Source organism: Bufo bufo, chromosome 1 (genome assembly GCF_905171765.1).
Source record: "Bufo bufo chromosome 1, aBufBuf1.1, whole genome shotgun sequence".
NCBI classification, from domain to species: domain Eukaryota; kingdom Metazoa; phylum Chordata; class Amphibia; order Anura; family Bufonidae; genus Bufo; species Bufo bufo.
The window spans coordinates 64,965,522-64,990,720 of record NC_053389.1 but is presented as its reverse complement, the minus strand read 5'-3'; the positions used below and the strand labels follow the sequence as shown (position 1 = coordinate 64,990,720).

Below are 25,199 nucleotides of genomic sequence, written 5' to 3'. Positions count from 1 at the left end.
ACACATAGATGGTCAATGCAATCTCTAACTTTTATTACATGGGGGAAGCGTATATACATCTTCAGAAGAGGGCAGTCCTCACTGAAGCATAAAACATTGTTTCATTGGTCAAAAAGGAAGAAGAGATAAGAGAGAGAAGATAATACACCAGCATCTGCGCACTGGGCCCTACTTTGGAATGTGAACTAATGTAAACATCTGGTTACCATCGCCATTTTGTAATGGCTTCTATTCTAACAATAATACTGCATACGTCATATGTGACACTTCAAAGAGGTGCTTCTCTATAGGCAGTGGATAATATATACATATCATCAAGCCTATGATTGGCTTATGCACTCCTTCACTCTCTATATAGCTCCCTTGTAGGGACGCCTGTACAAGGATGAGAAATCAGACACTTCTCACAGCACAGCTCTTTGCCCCCCCCCCCCCCCCTCTTCTCCAGTCTTGAAACAAAGAGGGGGGTGGGTGGGCACTTGGAGAAGAAAAAGTTAACTCATTACAGTCCTAGAGATACAAAATATAGAATAAAATTCACACATCTTTAACACACCAAAAAGGAATTCAGAAGTTTTATTTCTGCATACAAAAAACTCTGTAAATGTGCGCTAAAGGTCCTTTTAGGCCACCTGCACACGGCGAACGCACATAAGATCCACACAAATTAAACACATTCATATTTATGTGCGTTTCTGCAGCATAACCGCACCAAAATCTGCAATGTCTAATTGTGGATTTTGCCGTAGATCTCATCCTTCCATTGAAAAGGGTGAAATCCGCAACTAAAACCGCAAACATAACTGACAGGCTATTTATTATTATTAGTTTTCGGCAGGAAAAATCTGCAAAGTGTTCATGAGATTTTAGAGTACTTTGCTGGTACTGTAATACGCAGCGTTTTTTCCGCATAAGAATCTCTGCTGAAAAACCGCACATGTTCCGGAACATGTGCAGGCAGCCTTAGGCCTCTTTCACATGACCGTGGTTTGGTTCCGCATTCGAGCCGCATTTTTTGCGGCTTGGGTGTGGACCCATTCACTTCAATGGGGCCGCAAAAGATGCGGACAGCACTCCGTGTGCTGTCTGCATTCGTTGCTCCGTTCTGTGGCCCCCGCAAAAATTATAGATCATGTCCTATTCTTGTCCGTTTTGCGGATAAAGAATAGGCATTTCTATAATGGGGCGTCTGTTCCGTTCTGCAAATTGCGGAAGGCACACGGGTGGCATCCGTTTTTTGCGGACCGCAAAACACGGCACGTTTGTGTGCAAGAGGCCTTATTCTGGATGAGCACCGGGCCAGTTATTGGGGATGAGCATTTGTAGAAACGCTGTGTGAAGAGTGCCAGCAGTCACCTGATGAATGAGCAAATACTAGTTCATCGAGTGATCATTTGTTTTGTCCGGCATCCAAAACCATAGGGGGTCATTTACGTAGCATGCTACGCCTCTTTTACACTTAAAAAAAATTGCAAATCCCCTTTTCCGGCATAGAGTTCCGTCCTAGGGGCTCAATACCGGAAAAGAACTGATCAGGCATATCCTAATGCATTCTGGATGGAGAGAAATCCGTTCAGGATGCATCAGGATGTCTTTAGTTCAGTCTTTTTGACTTTTCAGGACGGAGATGATACCGCATGCTGCGGTTTTATCTCCGTCCAAAATTCCGGAACACTTGCCGGAATGACGGCATTTTTTCCCATTGAAATGCATTAAAAACGGATCCGGCATTCTGGTCTGCACATGCTCAGACCGCAAAAAATGTGAAAATAAATAATTGCCGGATCCGTTTTTCCGGATGACACCGGAGAGACGGATCCGGCATTTCAATGCATTTGTCATACGGATCAGGATCCTGATCCGTCTGACAAATGCCATCAGTTTGCATACGTTTTGACTGATCCGGCAGGCAGTTGTCCTCTGCCGCAAGTGTAAAAGTACCCTTAGGCCTCTTGCACACAAATATTTTTTTCCGTTTACGTTCCGTTTTTTTTGCGTTCTGTATACGGACTGTATAGGGAACCATTCATTTCAATGGATCGACAAAAAAAACGGACGGTACTCCATATGCCTTCCGTTTCCGTATTTCTGTTTTTCCGTTCAAAGATAGAACATGTCCTATTATTGTCTCCATTACGGACAAGTATAGGACTTCTCTATCAGGGACCAGCTGTTCCGTTCCGCAAAAAATGGAATGCACACGGACGTCATCCGTATTTTTTGCGGACCGCAAAATACTGAAAAAGCCATAGGGCCGTGTGAAAGAGGCCTTAGACAACAGCTATTTTCGGAAGCTCCATGGCGGTGAATGTAGGGTAGTCGTGCGTGCACAGCTTGCTCTCCCTTCACTTCAACGCTCTGTTCTGGATATTGGAGCAGGCCTCAGACATGGGATCCGCTCTTATCTGACATGGATGGCATATCCTAGCGGTGTCATCAGTGTCTCAGATGGGAATACCCCTTTAAGGGCCTCATGCACGCCAACCTTGTTTGGTTCCAGACCCATTCACTTCAATGTGCTGTCCGCATCCGTTGCTTCGTTCCGTGGGGCCCACAAAAAAATAATAATATATATGTCTTATTTTTGTCCTTTTTGCGGACAAGGATAGTAATTTCTATTATGGGCGTCCCGTTTCGTTCCGCAAATTGCGGAACGCACATGGCCGGCATCTGTGTTGACCTGGTTTGAACTCTGCTACGATTTTGCTCACTTTTCAGACCAGACATTACGAATCTTTCTGTTAATGTATCATTATATATAGGCAATATTTGGGTCTCGTTTTCTCATTTTTATTAAAACAAGAACATTGTAATACTTCACGTGGCACTTTTTAACAAAATTGAAAAAAATCAAGTTAAAGGGGTTCTCCCATGATTATTGTATAAAATAAGATATCATCTAGTACAGGACAATGTCTTTCTAACAAAGCTAGAACCAGCCCTGCACCTCCCATGGGTCCAGAGATCTCCACATTCGTTGCTCTGCTAGATTTATATCAAGCTGATAGCTCAGGGGGCGTGCCCTGCCCGCTGCAGCTCAGGGGGCATGCCCTGCCCGCTGCAACTCAGGGTGCGTGTCCTGCCCGCTGCAGCACAGGGGGCGTGCCCTGCCCGCTGCAGCTCGGGGGGCGTGCCCTGCCTGCTACAGCTGGTGGCAGTTGAAGGATGGAACTGAACACATGCTTTCATCTCAGTGAGGAGCACAGAGAAATTAGAAAAAGACCAAACAGCAGGTGGCGCTATACAGATAGATTTTATTCTCAGTGGCTATACAAAATTACATGCAATTACAAAAGTATTCAGATCCAGTTGCTGGTTTGAAAAATGTAGAATATTTTTCGTGGGACAAGCCCTTTAAAGGTCTGAGCAACAAAGCTCTTCATCCACTCATTTATACAAAATAGTAAGATTCCCTATCCCAGAGAGCTATACGTTGTGGGATCATTCCTATCAAATACTATTTACAGTAGGAATACATTGCCCTATGGAGTCATCTTTATTTCACACGCGACCACAGTTCCAGAAGTTGCGAGCCTCCGTGAAGGAGGGTGGCTCCTTGTTCTCCATGACAAAATCGGCAGGGAACATCTTACAGGGCTTATTTTGAGCCTCGGCCACCCAACACCACCACAGCGATCAGTCCAATAACGAGCAGGAACATGGCGATGGATAATAAGACGGTAATCACCACCATTCCACCGCTACGACGAAATACATCTGAATCCACAAACACTGTAAGGGAAAAAAATATATCTGTCAGTTCATTTCATGTGTGTGCACGTCATGTAATCTGTGACGTGCCCATGGGCTATGTGTAGTGCCATTGACCCTGACTGACCACCACCAGGGAATGAAAAGGAAAAACATGGCTGCCACATCTGTCCACAGGTTGCGTGTGCTGTTGCGGCTAAGCCCCATTCATTTTAGTGGGGGATAATTGCAATACCAAACACAACCTGTGCGCAGGCGTGGCGCTGTTTCTGTGCGACAGCCGCTAGTCTGTGATCCTGTACACCGATGTAGCTATGCTCCAGAGAGCTGTTCTGACAACTCTGTTCTTCTCCAAAAGGATGAAAACTACCTGATACCAACCAAATCAGAGAGTCCTCCGAAAGGAATGTGTGTCGACAGTCGACATTTAGGCGACTCTTCCTTTTCGAGGGATCTCTTGTATCAGGTAGTTGTCTCTCCCCTTTGGAGGAGATACAATTTGTAAACCAAAGTCATGATGGAATATTTGAAGATATTGAGGGTCATTTATTACTCTGGATAGGTCATCAGTATCTGATCGGTGGGGGTCCAACACCCGTGACCCCTGCCGATCAACTGTTTGAGAAGGCACCGAGACATGGGAGGCATAAGATAAGTGACATGAATGCACTATTGCAAAACAGCACGTTACTTTATGCACTGTGAACTGTTAATCAGCTGTAAGAGGTGATTAAAGGGCTTCTGTCACCCCCAAAACACATTTTTCATTTTTGGGCTTGTTAAAATCCTTATTGGACGACTATTCCCTATATAGGGCTCTTACCCTTGTCTGTGGCTTCGTTTCATAAAAAAAACGATCTTTTAAAATATGCAAATGAATTCACTTGCTGGTAGCCGCCACAAAAAAACGCCCCCCTCCTCCTGTTGATTGACAGGGCCAGCGAGCGCTCTCCTCCTCCGGGTGGCCCTGTCAACATTTCAAATCCCGCGCCTGTCTTCATTCGGCGCAGGCGCTCTGAGAGAAGGACGCTCGCCTCCTCAGCACTCCCTCAGTGCGCCTGCGCCTGCGCCGATGACGTCACCGAAAGAGAAGGTGCGGGATTTGAAATGCTGACAGGGCCACCCGGAGGAGGAGAGCGCTCGCCAGCCCTGTCAATCAACAGAAGGAGGGGGCATTTTTTTGTGGCGGCTACCAGGAAGTAGACGCCCTACTTGCTGGTAGTGAAGTAATTTGCATATTTTAAAAGATCGATTTTTAATGAAACGAAGCCACAGACAAAGGTAAGAGCCCTATATAGGGAATAGTCGTTCAATAAGGATTTTAACAAGCCCAAAAATGAAAAATGTGTTTTGGGGGTGACAGAAGCCCTTTAAAAGGTATTATCACCCATGTCCAACGAAACGCGTTGGGCTGTAACATTAGGATACATTAGTGCTATTTTTCATCAATGATTAATTGGTGACAGGGCCCCCCACCACAGCAAGACGAAGCTGGGCAGTCTCCATTGCTGCGCAGGGACAGGGAAGGGTCTTATAGGTGTCCACCAGCTAGCTGGGGGATTTGGTAGTACCTTTCACCCAAGGTGCATCCAGTATAGGGTGAGACTAGTTTTTAGAGACCCAGTATTAGTCTCCCCCCTCCCTAGCTTCTAGGCACCAATTGCGCAGTTGTACTGTCACTGCATAATACTGTTGAGGGGGCCCTGACAATAAAATATTTTAGTCTTCCTCCTGGGCGGGCCCCTTCTGAGTTCAGGACCCTGATTCCACGATAGCTAGACCCCTGAATAGAAAGAAGATAGATAACGGGATAGAAAGTAGATAGATAGATGCTTGAGAAAGATCCCAGGAAGCGGATCGAAACATTGCGGGTCTGGTGAATAAAGCTTTTTCTACTATTTTACGCCTTGGATGTGCCGTGGAATTTCTCCGCTTATAATTTGGAGGGGGATCGCCTCCACAGCCGCTGGCACTCCACCTGTACCTGACTTACAGCTGTGCTGCCCAACCTTCCTTTTTTGTCTAGATAGATAGATGGATAGATCGTTATAAAGAAAATAGATATGTAAAACAGATTTTCAGTTTTTTTGTACTTACAAGGTTTAGTTGTGAAATAAATGGGATCGAAACGTGTTCCTCCAATTTCATACCACACACTGTAAAATAAAATGAATCACGTTCCACTTGTACCTGAGTAACATAAATTTTTTTGAAAACCAAATGCAGAAGAATGAAGCTGGTGTCAGAGGTACTCACCTATATTGGGTGTTGCTACTCAAGTTTGTGATTTGGTAACCCACATTTACGGTGGGAACGTTGCCGTTTGTAGAATCACTAACTACGATAAGGTCCCGCTTTGGACGACATTGTGGCACAGTGAAGTTCTCTGCAGATAGAAATGTGGCCGGTGTTAGCTGGTAGAACAGTAGAGATGTCATGTACATCATATACGGTAGGGATGCAGGCTGGCGTTTCATACGCCCGTCTTCATTGATGGGGTGGTTTGCACCAAACTTATTAAGCGGTGAGCATCTCTGAATAAATGTGGCAAAATTTGGGGCTGTCACAGAGTCAGAAAATGAAATCTAGGCAAGCTCAGACTGGCCCACAGGGGTACAGGTGAATCCCCCAGTGGGCCCCTGAGCAAGATGGGCCCCTAGTCTCCCACCCCCTGCACAAGTGGCACATAACACAGTAGACTTACTGCACTACATATATATATATTCAATGTACAGCACCTCCACCAGCTGATGTTCATGTAAAAAACTTGTTACATTATTTATTATATTTTAATATATCTGTACGGTGGGCCCCCAAAATAAATTTTACAGGTGGGCCCTAGGCCAGACCTTCCAAGTGTCCCTCTTTTTGACCCAAGTCCCTCTGTCCCTCTTTGCTCCTCAAATATCACTTTTTTTGATCTGAGGGATAGATTTTATTATTCATTATTACATTCACAATATTGACCCAGAGAGTGTTTGTCTGGTTTCTCTCTGTGTATTAGAGCCCGCCTTGTATATTATTTCATGCAGTTGGGATTTTAGAATTAGAGAACATTTCTATATTCAGATTATTTTTACGCTATTTCCTAAGAGAAAACTATTGAAGTGTATAGATATGCAGGAAAAACGGATCTTTCATACAAAGAACCATAAGGCCCCTTTCACATGGGCTGGTTTTCTGCGCGGGTGCAATGCGTGAGGTGAACACATTGCACCCGCACTGAATCATGACCCATTTATTTCTATGGGGCTGTGCACATGAGCGGTGATTTTCACGCATCACTTGTGCGTTGCGTGAAAATCGCAGCATGCTCTATATTGTGCGTTTTTCATACAACGCAGGCCCCATAGAAGTGAATGGGGCTGCGTGAAAATCGCAAGCAAGTGCGGATGCGGTGCGATCTTCACACATGGTTTCTAAGCGACGATCGGGATGGGGACCCGATCATTATTATTTTCCCTTATAACATGGCTATAAGGGAAAATAATAGCATTCTTAATGCAGAATGCTAAGTAAATTAGGGATGAAGGGGTTAAAAAAAAATATTCTAATTAAACTCACCTCACCCACTTGTTCGGGCAGCCCAGCTCGTCTTCGTTCTTCTTTTTGAGGACCTAGGAGGAAAAGGACCTTTGGTGACGTCACTGCGCTCATCACATGGTCCATCACCATGGTGATGGACCATGTAATGAGCGCAGTGACGTCACCAAAGGTCCTTTTCCTCCCAGGTCCTCAAAGAAGAAGAAAGAAGACGAGCCGGGCTGCCCGAACAAGTGGGTGAGGTGAGTTTAATTTATTTTTCTTTTTTTAACCCCTCAATCCCTATTTCACTTTGCATTCTGTATTAAAGGGCTTCTGTCACCCCACTAAACTGTTTTTGTTTTTTTTTGGTTACTTATAATCCCTATAATGCGATTTATGCATACATACTGTAATTAATCATTTTGGTTCAGCAGATTCTGTTAAAAACGTACTTTTAAAATATGCTAATTACCTTGCTACCAGCAAGTAGGGCGACTACTTGCTGGTAGCAGCCGCATCCTCCTATCCTAAAGACGCCCCCTCCGCATGTTGATTGACAGGGCCAGCGGACGGGATCTTTCTCTGCTGGCCCTGTTTGCATTCAAAATCTGGCGCCTGCGCTGTACCTATCTTCAGTCAGCGCAGGCGCACTGAGAGGAGGACGCTCGCTCAGCCGCTCCTTCCTCAATGCGCCTGCGCCGGGTGTAGATGTGACGTCATCGGCGCAGGCGCATTGAGGATGGAGCGGCCGAGCGAGCGTCCGCCTCTCAGTGCGCCTGCGCCGACTGAATACCGTTACGGCGCAGGCGCCAGATTTTGAATGCAAACAGGGCCAGCAGAGAAAGATCCTGTCCGCTGGCCCTGTCAATCAACATGTGGAGGGGGCGTCTACATTTTCCAGCGACGCACCCGCATCCTATCCGGCCCTAACACGCGACGCCCGTGTGAAAGAGGCCTAAGTGTCCCTCTTAGACCGTCCAAAAAGTTGGGAGGTACGCCCTAGGCACCCTCAGTCCAACACTGAATCTAGGCATAGATATTTGCCACAAAAGTTGACATTTTCTATCTATCAACGTAATAAATTTGTCCAAAAGTTGGCTCCTGTCCATATTGACTCCACCCATTTTATCTTTTTTTTTTTCTGTCTCATGCAACGAATTGTAACAGTTTTTGCCACAGTTGGCGCAGATAGGTCCATAGCTGTGGACCATAGTGATGTTCAGTCGTCATATTCTGTGTTTCTCCTAATATTTACAGCGCTGAGCAGCTCACTAGAGGCTGGATGTAGCTGGATGATGTACAGGAGCTGGATGATTTGCAGCTCCACTCTGAAGATAGAAATCTTTTTAGACCTCAGTCCTGCAGTTGCCAATCACTCTGCATGGCATTGGCACTATAAAAAGACAACTTTCCCACAAATAAAATAATGTATAAAAAGTCACTGTCTCTTCACTAGGACCTACCCGAACAGCGGGTGCTAAACTAATGCTCCCACTACTCCAGAGCCCACAAAAAATAATATGGTTAGCACTCACGGTGAAAAGGTATCAAAATATTTGTTAATAATAATTAATCATTTTAGTATTATTTTCATCGTCACCTTCCAAGAGCTATAACTTTTAAATTTTTCCATCTATGTAGTCATATGAGGTTTTTTTTTTTGCGTGACAAGTTGTAGTTTTTAACCACCTCAGCCCCCAGTGCTTAAACACCCTGAAAGACCAGGCCACTTTTTACACTTCTGACCTACACTACTTTCACCATTTATTGCTCGGTCATGCAACTTACCACCCAAATGAATTTTACCTCCTTTTCTTCTCACTAATAGAGCTTTCATTTGGTGGTATTTCATTGCTGCTGACATTTTTACTTTTTTTGTTATTAATCAAAATTTAACGATTTTTTGGCAAAAAAATGACATTTTTCACTTTCAGTTGTAAAATTTTGCAAAAAAAAACGACATCCATATATAAATTTTGCTCTAAATTTATTGTTCTACATGTCTTTGATAAAAAAAAAATGTTTGGGTAAAAAAAAAATGGTTTGGGTAAAAGTTATAGCGTTTACAAACTATGGTACAAAAATGTGAATTTCCGCTTTTTGAAGCAGCTCTGACTTTCTGAGCACCTGTCATGTTTCCTGAGGTTCTACAATGCCCAGACAGTACAAACACCCCACAAATGACCCCATTTCGGAAAGTACACACCCTAAGGTATTCGCTGATGGGCATAGTGAGTTCATAGAACTTTTTATTTTTTGTCACAAGTTAGCGGAAAATGATGATTTTTTTTTTTTTTTTTTTTTCTTACAAAGTCTCATATTCCACTAACTTGTGACAAAAAATAAAAACTTCTATGAACTCACTATGCCCATCACGAAATACCTTGGGGTCTCTTCTTTCCAAAATGGGGTCACTTGTGGGGTAGTTATACTGCCCTGGCATTCTAGGGGCCCAAATGTGTGGTAAGGAGTTTGAAATCAAATTCTGTAAAAAATGACGAGTGAAATCCGAAAGGTGCTCTTTGGAATATGGGCCCCTTTGCCCACCTAGGCTGCAAAAAAGTGTCACACATCTGGTATCTCCGTACTCAGAAGAAGGTAGGGAATGTGTTTTGGGGTGTCATTTTATATATACCCATGCTGGGTGAGAGAAATATCTTGGTCAAATGCCAACTTTGTATAAAAAAATGGGAAAAGTTGTCTTTTGCCAAGATATTTCTCTCACCCAGCATGGGTATATGTAAAATGACACCCCAAAACACATTCCCCAACTTCTCCTGAGTCCGGAGATACCAGATGTGTGACACTTTTTTGCAGCCTAGGTGGGCAAAGGGGCCCATATTCCAAAGAGCACCTTTCGGATTTCACAGGTCATTTTTTACAGAATTTGATTTCAAACTCCTTACCACACATTTGGGCCCCTAGAATGCCAGGGCAGTATAACTACCCCACAAGTGACCCCATTTTGGAAAGAAGACACCCCAAGGTATTCCGTGAGGGGCATGGCAAGTTCCTAGAATTTTTAATTTTTTGTCACAAGTTAGTGGAAAATGAGACTTTGTATGAAAAAAAAAGAAAAAAAAAAAAATCAGCATTTTCCACTAACTTGTGACAAAAAATAAAAAATTCTAGGAACTCGCCATGCCCCTCACGGAATACCTTTGGGTGTCTTCTTTCCAAAATGGGGTCACTTGTGGGGTAGTTATACTGCCCTGGCATTTTCCAGGGGCCCTAATGTGTGGTAAGTAGGTAAATGACCTGTGAAATCCTAAAGGTGCTCTTTGGAATATGGGCCCCTTTGCCCACCTAGGCTGCAAAAAAGTGTCACACATGTGGTATCGCCGTATTCAGGAGAAGTTGGGGAATGTGTTTTGGGGTGTCATTTTACATATACCCTTGCTGGGTGAGAGAAATATCTTGACAAAAGACAACTTTTCCCATTTTTTTATACAAAGTTGGCATTTGACCAAGATATTTCTCTCACCCAGCATGGGTATATGTAAAATGACACCCCAAAACACATTCCCCAACTTCTCCTGAGTACGGCGATACCAGATGTGTGACACTTTTTTGCAGCCTAGATGCGCAAAGGTGCCCAAATTCCTTTTAGGAGGGCATTTTTAGACATTTGGATACCAGACTTCTTCTCACGCTTTGGGGCCCCTAGAATGCCAGGGCAGTATAAATACCCCACATGTGACCCCATTTTGGAAAGAAGACACCCCAAGGTATTCAATGAGGGGCATGGCGAGTTCATAGAAATTTTTTTTTTTTGGCACAAGTTAGCGGAAATTGATATTTTTAATTTTTTTCTCACAAAGTCTCCCGTTCCGCTAACTTGGGACAAAAATTTCAATCTTTCATGGACTCAATATGCCCCTCACGGAATACCTGGGGGTGTCTTCTTTCCGAAATGGGGTCACATGTGGGGTATTTATACTGCCCTGGCATTCTAGGGGCCCTAAAGCGTGAGAAGAAGTCTGGAATATAAATGTCTAAAAAATTTTACGCATTTGGATTCCGTGAGGGGTATGGTGAGTTCATGTGAGATTTTATTTTTTGACACAAGTTAGTGGAATATGAGACTTTGTAAGAAAAAAAAAATAATAATTCCGCTAACTTGGGCCAAAAAAATGTCTGGAGCCTTACAGGGGGGTGATCAATGACAGGGGGGGTGATCAATGACAGGGGGGTGATCAATGACAGGGGGGGTGATCAATGACAGGGGGGGTGATCAATGACAGGGGGGTGATCAATGACAGGGGGGTGATCAATGACAGGGGGGTGATCAGAGAGTCTATATGGGGTGATCACCACAGTCATTGATCACGCCCCTGTAAGGCTTCATTCAGACGTCCGGATGCGTTTTGCGGATCCGATCCATCTATCAGTGCATCCGTAAAAATCATGCAGACATCTGAATGGAGCTTTACAGGGGGGTGATCAATGACAGGGGGGTGATCAATGACAGGGGGGTGATCAGGGAGTCTATATGGGGTGATCACCACAGTCATTGATCACGCCCCTGTAAGGCTTCATTCAGACGTCCGGATGCGTTTTGCGGATCCGATCCATCTATCAGTGCATCCGTAAAAATCATGCAGACATCTGAATGGAGCTTTACAGGGGGGTGATCAGGGAGTCTATATGGGGTGATCACCAGTCATTGATCATGTCCCTGTAAGGCTTCATTCAGACGTCCGTATGCGTTTTGCGGATCCGATCCATCTATCAGTGGATCCGTAAAAATCATGCGGACGTCTGAATGGAGCTTTACAGGGGGGTAATCAATGACAGGGGGGGTAATCAATGACAGGGGGTGATCAGGGAGTCTATATGGGGTGATCACCACAGTCATTGATCACGCCCCTGTAAGGCTTCATTCAGACGTCCGGATGCGTTTTGCGGATCCGATCCATCTATCAGTGCATCCGCAAAAATCATGCAGACATCTGAATGGAGCTTTACAGGGGGTGTAATCAATGACAGGGGTGTAATCAATGACAGGGGGGTGATCAGGGAGTCTATATGGGGTGATCACCACAGTCATTGATCACGCCCCTGTAAGGCTTCATTCAGACGTCCGGATGCGTTTTGCGGATCCGATCCATCTATCAGTGCATCCGTAAAAATCATGCGGACATCTGAATGGAGCTTTACAGGGGGGTGATCAGGGAGTCTATATGGGGTGATCACCACAGTCATTGATCACGCCCCTGTAAGGCTTCATTCAGACGTCCGGATGCGTTTTGCGGATCCGATCCATCTATCAGTGCATCCGTAAAAATCATGCGGACATCTGAATGGAGCTTTACAGGGGGGTGATCAGGGAGTCTATATGGGGTGATCACCACAGTCATTGATCACGCCCCTGTAAGGCTTCATTCAGACGTCCGGATGCGTTTTGCGGATCCGATCCATCTATCAGTGCATCTGTAAAAATCATGCAGACATTTGAATGGAGCTTTACAGGGGGGTGATCAGGGAGTCTATATGGGGTGATCACCACAGTCATTGATCACGCCCCTGTAAGGCTTCATTCAGACGTCCGGATGCGTTTTGCGGATCCGATCCATCTATCAGTGGATCTGTAAAAATCATGCGGACGTCTGAATGGAGCTTTACAGGGGGTTGATCAATGACAGGGGGGTGATCAGGGAGTCTATATGGGGTGATCACCACAGTCATTGATCACGCCCCTGTAAGGCTTCATTCAGACGTCCGGATGCGTTTTGCGGATCCGATCCATCTATCAGTGGATCCGTAAAAATCATGCGGACGTCTGAATGGAGCTTTACAGGGGGGTGATCAATGACAGGGGGGTGATCAATGACAGGGGGGAAATCAATGACAGGGGGGAAATCAATGACAGGGGGGTGATCAGGGAGTCTATATGGGGTGATCAGGGGTGATCAGGGGCTAATAAGGGGTTAATAAGTGACGGGGGGGGGGTGTAGTGTAGTGTAGTGGTGCTTGGTGCTACTTTACTGAGCTACCTGTGTCCTCTGGTGGTCGATCCAAACAAAGGGGACCACCAGAGGACCAGGTAGCAGGTATATTAGACGCTGTTATCAAAACAGCGTCTAATATACCTGTTAGGGGTTAAAAAAAACACATCTCCAGCCTGCCAGCGAACGATCGCCGCTGGCAGGCTGGAGATCAACTCTCTTACCTTCCGTTCCTATGAGCGCGCGCGCCTGTGTGCGCGCGTTCACAGGAAATCTCGCGTCTCGCGAGATGACGCGTATATGCGTCCAGGCGGAATGAATCAACCACCTCCAGGACGCGTCTGTGCGTACAGCGGTCCGGAGGTGGTTAATGGTGCCATTTTGGGGTACACTTATGTTTTATTAATTCTTTCTTGGATGGGGAAAAAAACAGCAATACTGCCACTGGGTTTTTACGTTATACATTTTGCGGCGTTCATTTTTCAGCATAAATGACAAAACTATATTCTTTGGGTCAGTACGATTACAGAAATAGCAAAATTACCAAATATAGTTTTTTTTTTCCTTTTACATTTTACTACTTTTTTTTCAAAAAGAAGGAAATCTTTTTGCATCTCCGCATCCACAAACCCAGAACTTTCTTATTTTTCTTTGTACGGAGCTGTGTGAGGGCTTAATTTTTGCGGGATACCTTGTAGTTTTTGTTTGTATCAGTTTGGGATATATAGCACTTTTTGATCACTTTTTAAGCTTCTTGCACACGGCAGTGGCCCGTATTGTGGCCCAAGGATGCGGACCCGTTCACTTGAATGGGTCTGCAATCTGGAGCTGCGGAACGGAGGCACAGAACCCCACGGAAGCACTACAGAGCGCTTTCATGGAGTTTCTGTCCGTGTCTCCGCACTGCAATAAAAAAGTTCTATTTTTTTGCAGTGCAGACAGATCACAGACCAATTCAAGTTGAATGGGTCTGCACCCGTCACGGCAGCCCCAATGCACGGAACGGCCGAACAACGGCCGTGTGCATGAGGCCTTATTCTTTTTTTTTATGGTGGCAAATAAGCAAAAAACAGCAGTTCTGGCATTTTTTTTACGGTGTTCACTGTACAGGATAAATTACATGATAATTGTGTTGTGTGGGTCGTTGGTGATGCCAAATATGTGGAGAAGACCCGTGCAACGCTTAGGGTACTTTCACACTTGCGTTTTTCTTTTCCGGCATAGAGTTCCGTCCTAGGAGCTCTATACCTGAAAAGAACTGATCAGTTTTATCCCCATGCATTCTGAATGGAGAGAAATCCGTTCAGGATGCATCAGGATGTCTTCAGTTCAGTCTTTTTGACTGTTCAGGACGGAGATAATACCGCAGCATGCTACGGTTTTATCTCCGGCAAAAAAAACTGAAGACTTGCCTGAATGCCGGCCTTTTTTTCCATTAGGAATGCATTAGTGCCGTTTAAAATACCGGAATGCCTGTGCAGACCGAAAAAAAAGGTGCTATATACAACTTTCCAACAAATGTGATATGTGAAAATGATGGCTGTATTATGCCGCACATTACACACACACCACAAAGCTAGCAGCCTGCCGCTTCACTATGGCTGTCTATTATGGCATAAATTCATCAGCACGTATTTAGTATTAGTATTTCTGTGCGTTCAGGGGGTTGTCCAGGATTTTTATACTGATGGCCTATCCTCAGGACACCCTCGCTGATCAGATCAGTTGTTTTGCAGTAGCTCCAGCGCCAGAACTGCACAGCGCCCTCCATTGTGTAGTGGATGGAGCTGGGTACCATTCCCTTGAATGGAACGAAGCTTTGTAGTTCCAGAGCTGATTTTCGGAGCTGGAGCTACTGCAAAGCAGCTGATTGGGTGTCGGACCTCTGCCATTTAATATTAATGGGCTATACTCAGGCTATCAGGATCAAAATCCTTTATAACCTCTTTTAAGGGGTATTCAGGTTATATTAAGATATTCCCGATCTACCGAGACCCCCTCACAAGAATAGGGGTGCTGTACCCGGTGGAGCTCCCCGAAGTGAACAGAGCAGCCAGTTGGGCATGCTCTCAGCCACTCCATTCATTTCCGGAGATAGCCACTCAGTAGAAATGAATGGCGGCTACATTCGCGCCCGATGTCCTGCTTTGTGCATTTTATAGGTTCGGGACCCCTGTTCTCAGGATCATGGCGAGTCCCAGCAGTTTTATCTCCAGCGATCTAATTGCTCATATCACCAGAATACCCCTTTAAGAATCGGTGAGCTACTGCTGGACACCTCCAATGCTGCTCACCCAAGAAAAAAAAAAAAAAAGGCAGGAACAGCCAAAGAATATTCCAGCGTGGCTTGTCCTTGTGAACTAGGCCTAGCTGGACACATTCATAATAGATTTGTGGACAGCCCCACGTGTGACTGTGTACAACATGCAATGAAATAGGAAACCAATGAAAAGCAAGCAGAGGTGGCAAAATAAACATTCAAACAATACCACCAGGTCGGAAAATATATGTTCATTAAAAGGAATTGTTCTTACTGGAAGTGGTGCCGTTATTCTGTATCTTTACGGTAACCATTGCGTTCTGGTTGGAGAATTGACATGGAGGTAGATCTATTATCGCAGAATAAACAAGGGGGTTGAAAGTGCTATTGGTGATCGATGTATTAACTGTAACGAAAGAAAAGGAAAAATGTAAATCAAAACATCCTTTGAAGTGGTTGTCCAGGGTTTTATATGGATCCCCTATTCTCAGGGTAGGCCATCAATATCAGATCATCTGGGGGTCCGACACCTCTCAGTCCTTCCAATCGGCTGTTACCGAGTAGCTCCGGTGCTGGAACTACACATCTCCAACCATTGTGTACTGGACGGACCCGGTGCGAACAGCGCTTCAGTAACCAGCTCTCTTAGTCTTCACTACATTGTGGACGGAAATGTGTAGTTCCAGCGCCGGAGGTACTCGGTAACAGCCGATCAGCAGGTGTAGGGGTGTCAGACTCCTGACAATCACATATTGATGGCTTATCCTGATCATAGGCCATCAAAATAAAAATGTAGGATTATAGGTTTAGGATTTAGGATTGTGGTTTTTAATGAAAATGCTCATATAGTTGCTTTCCTCATGTACATCTTCCATTATTTTTTTTCAATTTGGATTCTCTTGACTCATTTTGTAAACCAATCCCTGTGGTTTGTTTCCATCCTGTATGTAGCACTTCCTGTTCCTGTATCCAACCAAACCCACGATGCACCTCCTAACAGCACCCAGCTAGTTTATAGCTCCTCCCACCAGCTAGTTACATAGACACTCCCCTATCACTGCCCCTAACACCCAGCTAGTTTATAGCTCCTCCCACCCAGATAGTTACATGGACACTCCCCTATCACTGCCCCTAACAACACCCAGCTAGTTTATAGCTCCTCCCACCCAGCTAGTTACATAGACACTCCCCTATCACCACCCCTAACAACACCCAGCTAGTTTATAGCTCCTCCCACCCAGCTAGTTACATGGACACTCCCCTATCACTGCCCCTAACACCCAGCTAGTTTATAGCTCCTCCCACCAGCTAGTTACATAGACACTCCCCTATCACTGCCCCTAAAACCCAGCTAGTTTATAGCTCCTCCCACCCAGATAGTTACATGTACACTCCCCTATCACTGCCCCTAACAACACCCAGCTAGTTTATAGCTCCTCCCACCCAGCTAGTTACATAGACACCTATTGCAGCGTCCCACATTTGTGTGAAAAGGGACACTTAAAACATCTGTTTATTTATGTATTTATTCTAATGTACTGCATGTATGGTATTTCACATTATCAGTCCGGCATTGTCATTTTATCCATTCGCCCCTAGGTGGTGCTGGCACCACACTATATATAGCTTTGAGGGAGTTACTGGGCTCCAGATTAGGATAATAAAGCCCCTTTGGGCACCTTGGACACTCATTTGCATAACAGAAAAAGTGGATTTTATTGCTAATGAAACAAAAAATAAAGACTACAGCAAGAAATAAGGTATTTTATTGTACATGGCAGTAGTAACACTTTAATATGCTCAAACCAGGTGACAGATTCCCTTTAATAAGGTTAGTTGAAGGGAAGTTAGTGGAGGAAGTGAAGAAGCAATTTCATGGAGGAGAGAAACAGGCTAAACTCAACATGTAGCTGTTTTACTTTCCTCTGGGCCCTGATCAAGCCTGGAGAAGACAACCACAGCAACCAAGCACCAGACAGTAAGTCTATGTATAAATATATAGCAAGCCTAGTGAGGGTTACAGCTGAATTTAGCTTATGGACCTCATCAGCACCAGTGCCTGAGAGTAACTTTCCAAGTGCCAGGACATGTATGGATAATTAGTGCGCAGAATTGTCCTTATCCACTACACAATCCTTCCGGGACATAGTGGAAAAACCTAAACCCTTTCTAGTGGAGCATCCTGCAAATAATGAAGCAGAAGTGTTTGCCTGCCACAAGGGAGATTGCCCTTATAGGATAGCTCAAAGTGAACAGATATCCGCATATTTATTACCAGGGTGCTATAGATTGAATTTAGGACTATCACAAGAAGTCTTGCCTGTGAAGTGTCTACTTTAAAGAGACAACTCCTTATTTGACAATTACCTAAAACTGATAAGTGGATTACAATTGCACTTCATTGATGGACTGTAACATCTGCCTTGAGACTATTGATTCAAGTAAACGTTGAAATAGTTTAACAACTGACTCCTCATCATTTCCACTACTACACTTACATTTGCACCTTACGATGCTGGCGTCACGAACCAGGGGCCCAGCCGCCACAAGCACCCTAAACACCACCACCATCAAGGGCAACAGAGAGTGCCCCGGAGGATTTAGTGCTGTCTTCCCATCCACTGCACTGCCGGTGTACCGTTAAATCATGGTACCTGTTAAAATCTGGTACCCTCGTCACTTCCGCTATGACGTACCGTTTGAAAAGGATCGTTGAAGTCGGCACCAGATTGGCTGAAAAGAAGGCGTGTTGGCGCCTGCGCACAACCAACCTGGGTACCATAATTTTACATTTAGCGCCTGTGAACGCGCAGAGGGAGGGACGCACGCAGGGACCGTAAATTTACATTCAGCGCCTGTGAACACGCAGAGGGAGGGACGCACGCAGGGACCGTAATTTTACATTCAGCGCCTGTGAACACGCAGAGGGAGGGATGCACACAGGGAGGGGAGGAAAAACCAACCCGGGCACCGTAATTTTACTTTCACAGGCGCTGAAAGTAAAATTACGGTACCTGGGTTGTTCCTCCCCTCCCTGCGTGCATCCCTCCCTCTGCGTGTTCACAGGCCCTGAATGTAAAATTACGGTCCCTGCGTGCGTCCCTCCCTCCCTCTGTGAACGCGCTCGGAGGGAGGGTACCGTCGATTTGCGTGAACCAGATTGCAAAATCAACGGTACCCTCCCTCCCTGCGCGTTCACAGGCGCTGAAAGTAAAATTACGGTACCCAGGTTGGTTGTTCCTCCCCTCCCTGCGTGCGTCCCTCCCTCTGCGCGTTCACAGGCGCTGAATGTAAAATTATGGTCCCTGCGCGCGTTCACAGGCGCTGAATGTAAAATTATGGTACCCAGGTTGGTTGTGCGCAGGCGCCAACACGCCTTCTTTTCAGCCAATCTGGTGCCGACTTCAACGATCAGACCTCCTTTTCAAGCGGTACGTCATAGCAGAAGTGACTAGGGTACCAGATTTTAACAGGTACCATAATTTAACGGAACACCGGCCCAGGGAGGCTTTGATAACCGTGAGTGCATGAACTACTACCCCCATTGGCCCACCGTGTGCTTCACGTGTTTTCCCCTGCGGACCTGGCACGTTGCACTATCACTGCCCCTGACAACGATCAGCTAGTTTATAGCGCCTCCCACCCAGTTAGTTACATAGACACTACCCTATCACTGCCCCGCCCGTGGACATAACATCACAGGATGACAGGATGACCACAGCCCAGAACGGGAGACAGGAGCAAAAAAAGTAAAAGGAATACATTACAAAATTACAGCGATTTTCAGAAATTATTATTTTTAAAATGTTTTGATACAACCCGGAAAACCCCTTTAAGGCTTCGTTCACATCAGCTTTGGAGGCGCCCTTAGGAATTTCGTTAAAATATGGTTCAGCAGACTGCGCTAATTTGTGTGAATAAATGACAGACATCAGGATGCAAACCCAAAGGACCCCCATTACAGTCAATGGAGTCTTTCAGGTACCGGTAGTGACTTTCATGGGATGGATCTGCCCTTGGCTTGCATTACATTGGTCTGTTCCTATGATGGAACGCTGGACACAGATGTGAACAAGGCCTAATGCACTGCAGTAAATGCATGTCCCGCAGTCTTATTACATACGTGTTCAGGATGAATGATCTCCATCAGGGGGAGTATAACCTGCACGTGATGCGGATTACACACTGTTTTTCTGCATAGATTTTCATGCGGAAATACCGCAGGGTAATACAGTACCAGCAAAGTGCATGAGATTAAACAAATCCTATGTAGACTGCTTTTTTTCTTCTGTTTAGGAATTGACTTGCCGCGTGATTTAGAAATCCTCAGCATGCGAATTGTTTGTGCGGATTTTTCATGCGGCTTTCCCCAGATTTCGTGTTGGAAACTTCAAGAAATCTGCATGAAGATCAGCAGGGAATTTCTGCTTTGAAACCACCCTCCTCTTGCAAGTACCCCTTAGGCTACCTGCACACGTTGCGGATTACGTGCTTTTTTTTACCACTTAGTTTTTCGTGTGTAAAAACAACAGGGTACTCTACAGTACCAGCAAAGCGTATGAAATTTGAGAAATCTCATGATAACTTTGCAAATTTTTTCCTAGAAATCTGCAACATGTCAATTGTTTCTGCAATGCAACGGGTGAGATCTGGAAAAGCGCATCAAAATCTGCATGTGCAGAAACACAAAGAAACCTGCATAAAAAAAAATCTGCATCTTTGATACTGCTTTTTCAGGAAAAGCCAGAAGTGGATCCAACAGGAAAGAGAAGTATACGTCCGTCCTTTACATTTCTTATTCCGGCTCAAAAAAACTGCATTAAAACTGCCACAAAAAGCTAACACAATAACAAATACAATTTCATAAAGGGATTTCAACGCTGAGATGGGAATGACCACAGTAAGCACTCACAGGGGGTAAGCAGCGTTTTGGAAACCTCGGAGCCCGCTTTGCTCTGCTGTTCCATAACCCCCATAGGAATAAATGAAAGCTACACGCACAGCATAGCAGAGCTAACTACGTTGCTTCCGTAACTGCGCCATGCCAGCCTGATTGTCATTCCCATCTTGACAGTGAAAGACCAAGACTACACCCTAAGGGCTCATACACACGACCGTTGTTTTAGTCCGTATACAATCCGCATTTTTTGCGGGTCAGATACGGACCCATTCGCTTCAACGGGGCCGCAAAACATTCAGACAACAATCCGTTTGCTGTCCGCATCCACATGTCCATTGCACGGCGCACAAAAAAATAGTATGCGGACAAGGATAGGGCAGTTCTATTATGGGACGAACATTCCGTACCACAAAATGCTGGTATGCATGTATTGCGGATTCGCCGTTTGTGGACTGCAAAAGCGTCCGCAGTCGTGTTTAAGAGCTCTACGGGCTTATGCACACGGCCGTAGTCATGGTCTGCATTTTGTTGCGTATTGGATGCATACCCGTTCATCTCATTTGGGGCCACAAAAGATGCGGGAAAAATTTTTAAATATGTCCTATTCTTATCCGTTTTTCAGATAAGAATAGGACATTTCTTCAAGAGTAAAAAAAAATGACGGCATGCACTCCGGCCAGTACCCGCGATTTACAGACCGCAAAACACCTATGAGCCCTAAGACGGGGATCTGCAACCTCCGGCACAGCAGCAATGGTCAAACTACGACTCCCAGCATGTACACTTTGCTTGGCTGTTCTCAGAACTTCTATAGAAGGGAAGGAAGCAGGTTGGGAGTTGTAGTTTCACAGTAGCCTGGAGTGCCGGAGATTGCTGACCCCTGCCCTGAGACTATGAAGTCATTGAGGTGCATCCTACGTTTCATTCAAATTTGGATTCAGGGAGAAAATGTAAAAAAAGAATTCCAAATATTACATTTCAAAATCCATAAAAACAGCTCAAATATGCAGCCTGAAACCGTCAAGGTGGCATCGGTGCTGCATGAAAAGACTTCAGACTTACATCCATTCGAGGTGGAAATGAGAAGAAGCAGAGCTGGGAATATCAGCAGTTGCATGGCGCCTCCTTGAGTATCTGCACTTGTTCCCAGATCGTGGCTATAGTGCCTAAAACCTAGATACCTGTCTTACAAGTGAGTTTCACCTGCCCCGGACCAACCAATCAGAGAGCAGCTGGTGGGAAAGAATGTGGACCTGCTGGAAAATCACCACCCTGAGCACGCCCCCACCTCAGACAGCGTACCCTTTCCCCCCTTATCTGCCAACCATGGCTGTCCCCGCACACCCTCATAATTCGGGTATGGCTACATATATGTAATGTTGTCGCAATGCAACACTCTTGACTTTTACTCCGTTGACTGTAATGTAAGTTGCGAGCGACTTATGTGTAACTTGGCTGTGTTTTCTCAGCCGAATCACAGTTCTAAAATAGTCATGTCGCAGGTTTTTTCTGCGACTTGCTGTCGCGTGATGTACCCTTATGCGAAGGGCCAAGATAACGGATATCGATTCTCCCGCATAATTTTCTGCATCATCAAACTGTTGCCTTCCATGCACACACTGCATTTCAGCACCAACGTTCCGTATGTGTCAGGCCTCATGCACACGGCCGCGGCCGTATTGCGGTCCGCAATATACAGGCACCGGCCGCGTGCTTCCCGTATCACGGATTCAGACCCATTCACTTGAACGGAGGCACGGAACCCCACAGAAGCACTACGGTCCGGACGGATCACCGACTCATACAAGTTGAATGGGTCTCGATCAGTCCCTGCCCCCGCACATGACGTTCGCCGTGCATTGCGGTTCCCAATGCACGGCACGGCCGTGTGCATGAGGCCTTAGGCTGAGTTCTTATCACCGTTATTTTTACGCTCTTCTGATCCATCAGAAGAACAGAAAAATAAAGAAAAAAGCAGATCCTGTAAAAAAAAGGATCCAGTGCCTAATTTCTGCACATTTGGCATCGGTTTGAGCGGATGCCAAATGTACAGAACTAAGGCACTGGATCCGTTTTTTTATTTTTTTTTATTTTTCTTTATTTTCCAGTTCATGTGGTGGATCAGAAGAATGGAAAAATTCTCCCTTGAGAATTTTGTCACGTACTTGCCCCAGATCTCACCCTTAGGCCTCATGCACACGGCCATTGATCGGCCATTCCATGCATTGGGGACCACAATTTGCTGCCTGAGGAGAAAATTAAGATGATGCCCCCATCCCCATGCAAAATTCTCAACCTAACCTCCTCCCTCCTAACATTACATGCAGCGCTACAAAACATACAGGGTTGACCATATTTTCTTTCTGTGTCCGTTCCGTTTTTTTTTTTTTTGTGGACTATATGCCGAACCATTTGTTTCAATGGGTCCACAAAAAAAGCGGAAGTTACTCCGTGTGCATTCTGTTTCCGTATGTCCGTTCTGCAAAAAAATAGGGGCCAGCAGTTCCGTTCCACAAAATACGTAATGCACACGGACATCATCATACGTATTTTTTGTGGATCCGTTTCTTTGCGGAATGTAAAATACATACGGTTGTGTGCATGAGCCCTAATACAGCGTCACATACCTCTTACATCCAGTGACGTCTCCTCTGATGTAGATGTTCTCTTTCCTCGTCTTCTCCTTTCCGACCAGACCACCATGATGATTTCTTTCAGCCATGTCTCATCTCTGCAGAGTTTGACAAACAGACATCTTAGTTTCATACTTTTCCATCATCCTTCCGCCTTCTGAACACCTCATCTTGTCATCCCCCAATATTGTGTCCACTGTGCTCCCCAATACTATACTACAGAAACAGTCCCCCTGAAAATACTAATACCGCACAGATAGGGCCCCTTCAATAATTATTGTCACACAGTGCCCTAAAAATAACTGCTCCCAGCAAATAGTGCCCCTGACACTAATAGTGTAAACCTAATATCCCCCAAAAATAATTGTTCTAAGCTGATACTGTGCCAGGGTACCCCCCACAGTAACAGTACTCCCCAAAGTCCCACCAATAGTAATAATTCTATATTAGATTGCACTTAGTAGTAATAGCGCCTCTACAGTGCCCCCAACAGTACTAATGTCCCCACTGTGCCCCAGAAGTAATAATGCTCCCATAGTGCCCATACTAGTACCGTACTTTTTTGTGTGTGATTGTACTGGGAAATCAATGCGCCAGAACTGACATTTTTAGCAACTGGTGTAGATTGCAGGTATACATTTTTGCCAGTTTTCTGCCGTAAATTATGATAGAGCTGGGTCCAATAGTAAGTCAAAAGAAAAGTTGCGCACCTAGAAATCTTTGTGTGACCTGTCTTCAAATTTTGCCGTTTTGTTTTGTATTTTAGAGCTGTGATTTGGCTGTAAAAACATAGCCAAATCGGAGAAAAGTCACAGGCCGGTCATATTTCACTTGCATTGTGGTCTATGAAGACAAAGTCCGCGTTGTATATTTTTTTCGAATGTTGCATTGTCGTCGAGGCATGTTGCACCGTGACCCCATAAACAATCGTGTGATGAAGGGCAACATCGCGATCTTCATGTGGTGTGACATCAGTAAGAGAGGTGTCTTGCCTGCCACGAGCGGTATAGTGTGCCAACTTAAAAAATATGGCGCGATCTGTGCCACTGTCTTAGGCTTGCTTTACATTGTCAGTCAGCAACACGGCAGTGACGAGCACTGTTCACCACAAGGTTGACGGATCGGCACCTGAACAGCTGATCGGTGGGGCTACTGGGTGACCCCCACCACTTGGCGATTGTAAGGCCGTGTTCACACGTAACGCAATTTTCAACAACAGAGAAATATGCCACAAAATATCAATGCCTTACATATGCATTTTGATGGGGACTCCAGTCCTAAATCCGCATCCACATATAAGACGTGCACATGGTAGGTATTGCGTGCAGATATCAGTAACATCGGAAAATACTGTATCACCTAAGTAGATTCGCTTTTCAAATCTCAAGTACACAATGTGGAAACTGACCTGCCTTGCGGACTTGGAAATCCGCACCATGTCAGTTGTTTGTGCGGATTTTCAGTGCAGACTTTGGGGCAAATCCGCTACAAAATCTGCAAGTAACACATGCAGATTTTTCTGCGAATTTGGTGTAAAAAAGAAAAACAAAACAGCAAAATCCATGTGAAAATACGCAAGAAAATTAATTCTATATAAGCTACACTGCCATGTGTCCTTAGGCCAGTTTCAGACGAGCGAGTTGTATGCTGAGGGAAGCACGCTCCGCGAGGGAACATGATTTCCCGTCCTGCACTCTGCTCTTGTAACGGGACCTTATGGCATTATAATGATTTATAATGCTGTGTATTCCTGCCCAACATCAGTTGTAATGTATTGTAATGACGGCATTATGTCAGTACAGTTCATTACAGATGTAGGTTCCATTAAGGTCTCTTACACATGGCCGCCGCTGGCAATTTGGGGTCCCCAATGCACTATCCATGCAGCTGCCGCCACGGATCCAGAGCCATTCAGCTTGAATGGGTCCATGATCCGTCCACACCTCAAAAAAATAGAACAAAGTTCTATTTTTTTTGCAGTGTGGAGGCACAGAGAGAAACCCCACGGAAGCACTCCGTAGTGCGGACCCATTCAAGTGACCACACGGCCACGGCATATTGCGGACTCGCTGTGCATGAGGCCTAAAAGAGCAGAGTCCAGGACAGGAAATCGCGCTCCCACATGGCGCGCATTCCTCTCAGAGGCTGAAACTGGCCTTATGGTCAATTTGCTATGCATGAAACAGATCGAGAAGGGCTTGTTGGATTCCATATGCAGTGCA

At 45.2% G+C, this 25,199-nt stretch overlaps 1 protein-coding gene across 3 annotated transcripts; it reads right to left on the bottom strand.

The window, feature by feature from the left end:
- Nucleotides 1-3,253: 3,253 nt before the first annotated feature.
- Nucleotides 3,254-21,511, bottom strand: UPK2 (uroplakin 2). Of its 3 annotated transcripts, XM_040425320.1 has the most exons (7): nucleotides 21,407-21,511; nucleotides 19,113-19,117; nucleotides 15,719-15,857; nucleotides 11,054-11,058; nucleotides 5,968-6,095; nucleotides 5,809-5,867; nucleotides 3,254-3,732 (listed from the first exon to the last, which is right to left on the bottom strand). In XM_040425320.1, exons 1-7 carry the CDS (start codon nucleotides 21,459-21,461, stop codon nucleotides 3,599-3,601), a joined length of 525 nt encoding a protein of 174 aa, XP_040281254.1. In that variant the 5' UTR covers nucleotides 21,462-21,511; the 3' UTR covers nucleotides 3,254-3,598. The 3 variants fall into 3 exon arrangements, with proteins under 3 accessions (XP_040281254.1, XP_040281262.1, XP_040281271.1); XM_040425328.1 differs by lacking the exon at nucleotides 11,054-11,058 and having other exon boundaries at nucleotides 5,968-6,097; XM_040425337.1 differs by lacking the exon at nucleotides 19,113-19,117 and having other exon boundaries at nucleotides 15,719-15,850; nucleotides 21,407-21,493.
- Between the last annotated feature and the right edge of the window lie 3,688 nt (nucleotides 21,512-25,199).

Coding starts and splice junctions, on each gene's coding strand:
- UPK2 (XM_040425320.1), bottom strand. CDS start 21,461: ATGCAACTGCTGATATTCCCAGCTCTGCTTCTTCTCATTTCCACCTCG. Junction 5,868..5,967: donor AGTAGCAACACCCAATATAG/GTGAGTACCTCT, acceptor TTTATTTTACAG/TGTGTGGTATGAAATTGGAG. Junction 3,733..5,808: donor TTATTTCACAACTAAACCTT/GTAAGTACAAAA, acceptor TTTCCCTTACAG/TGTTTGTGGATTCAGATGTA.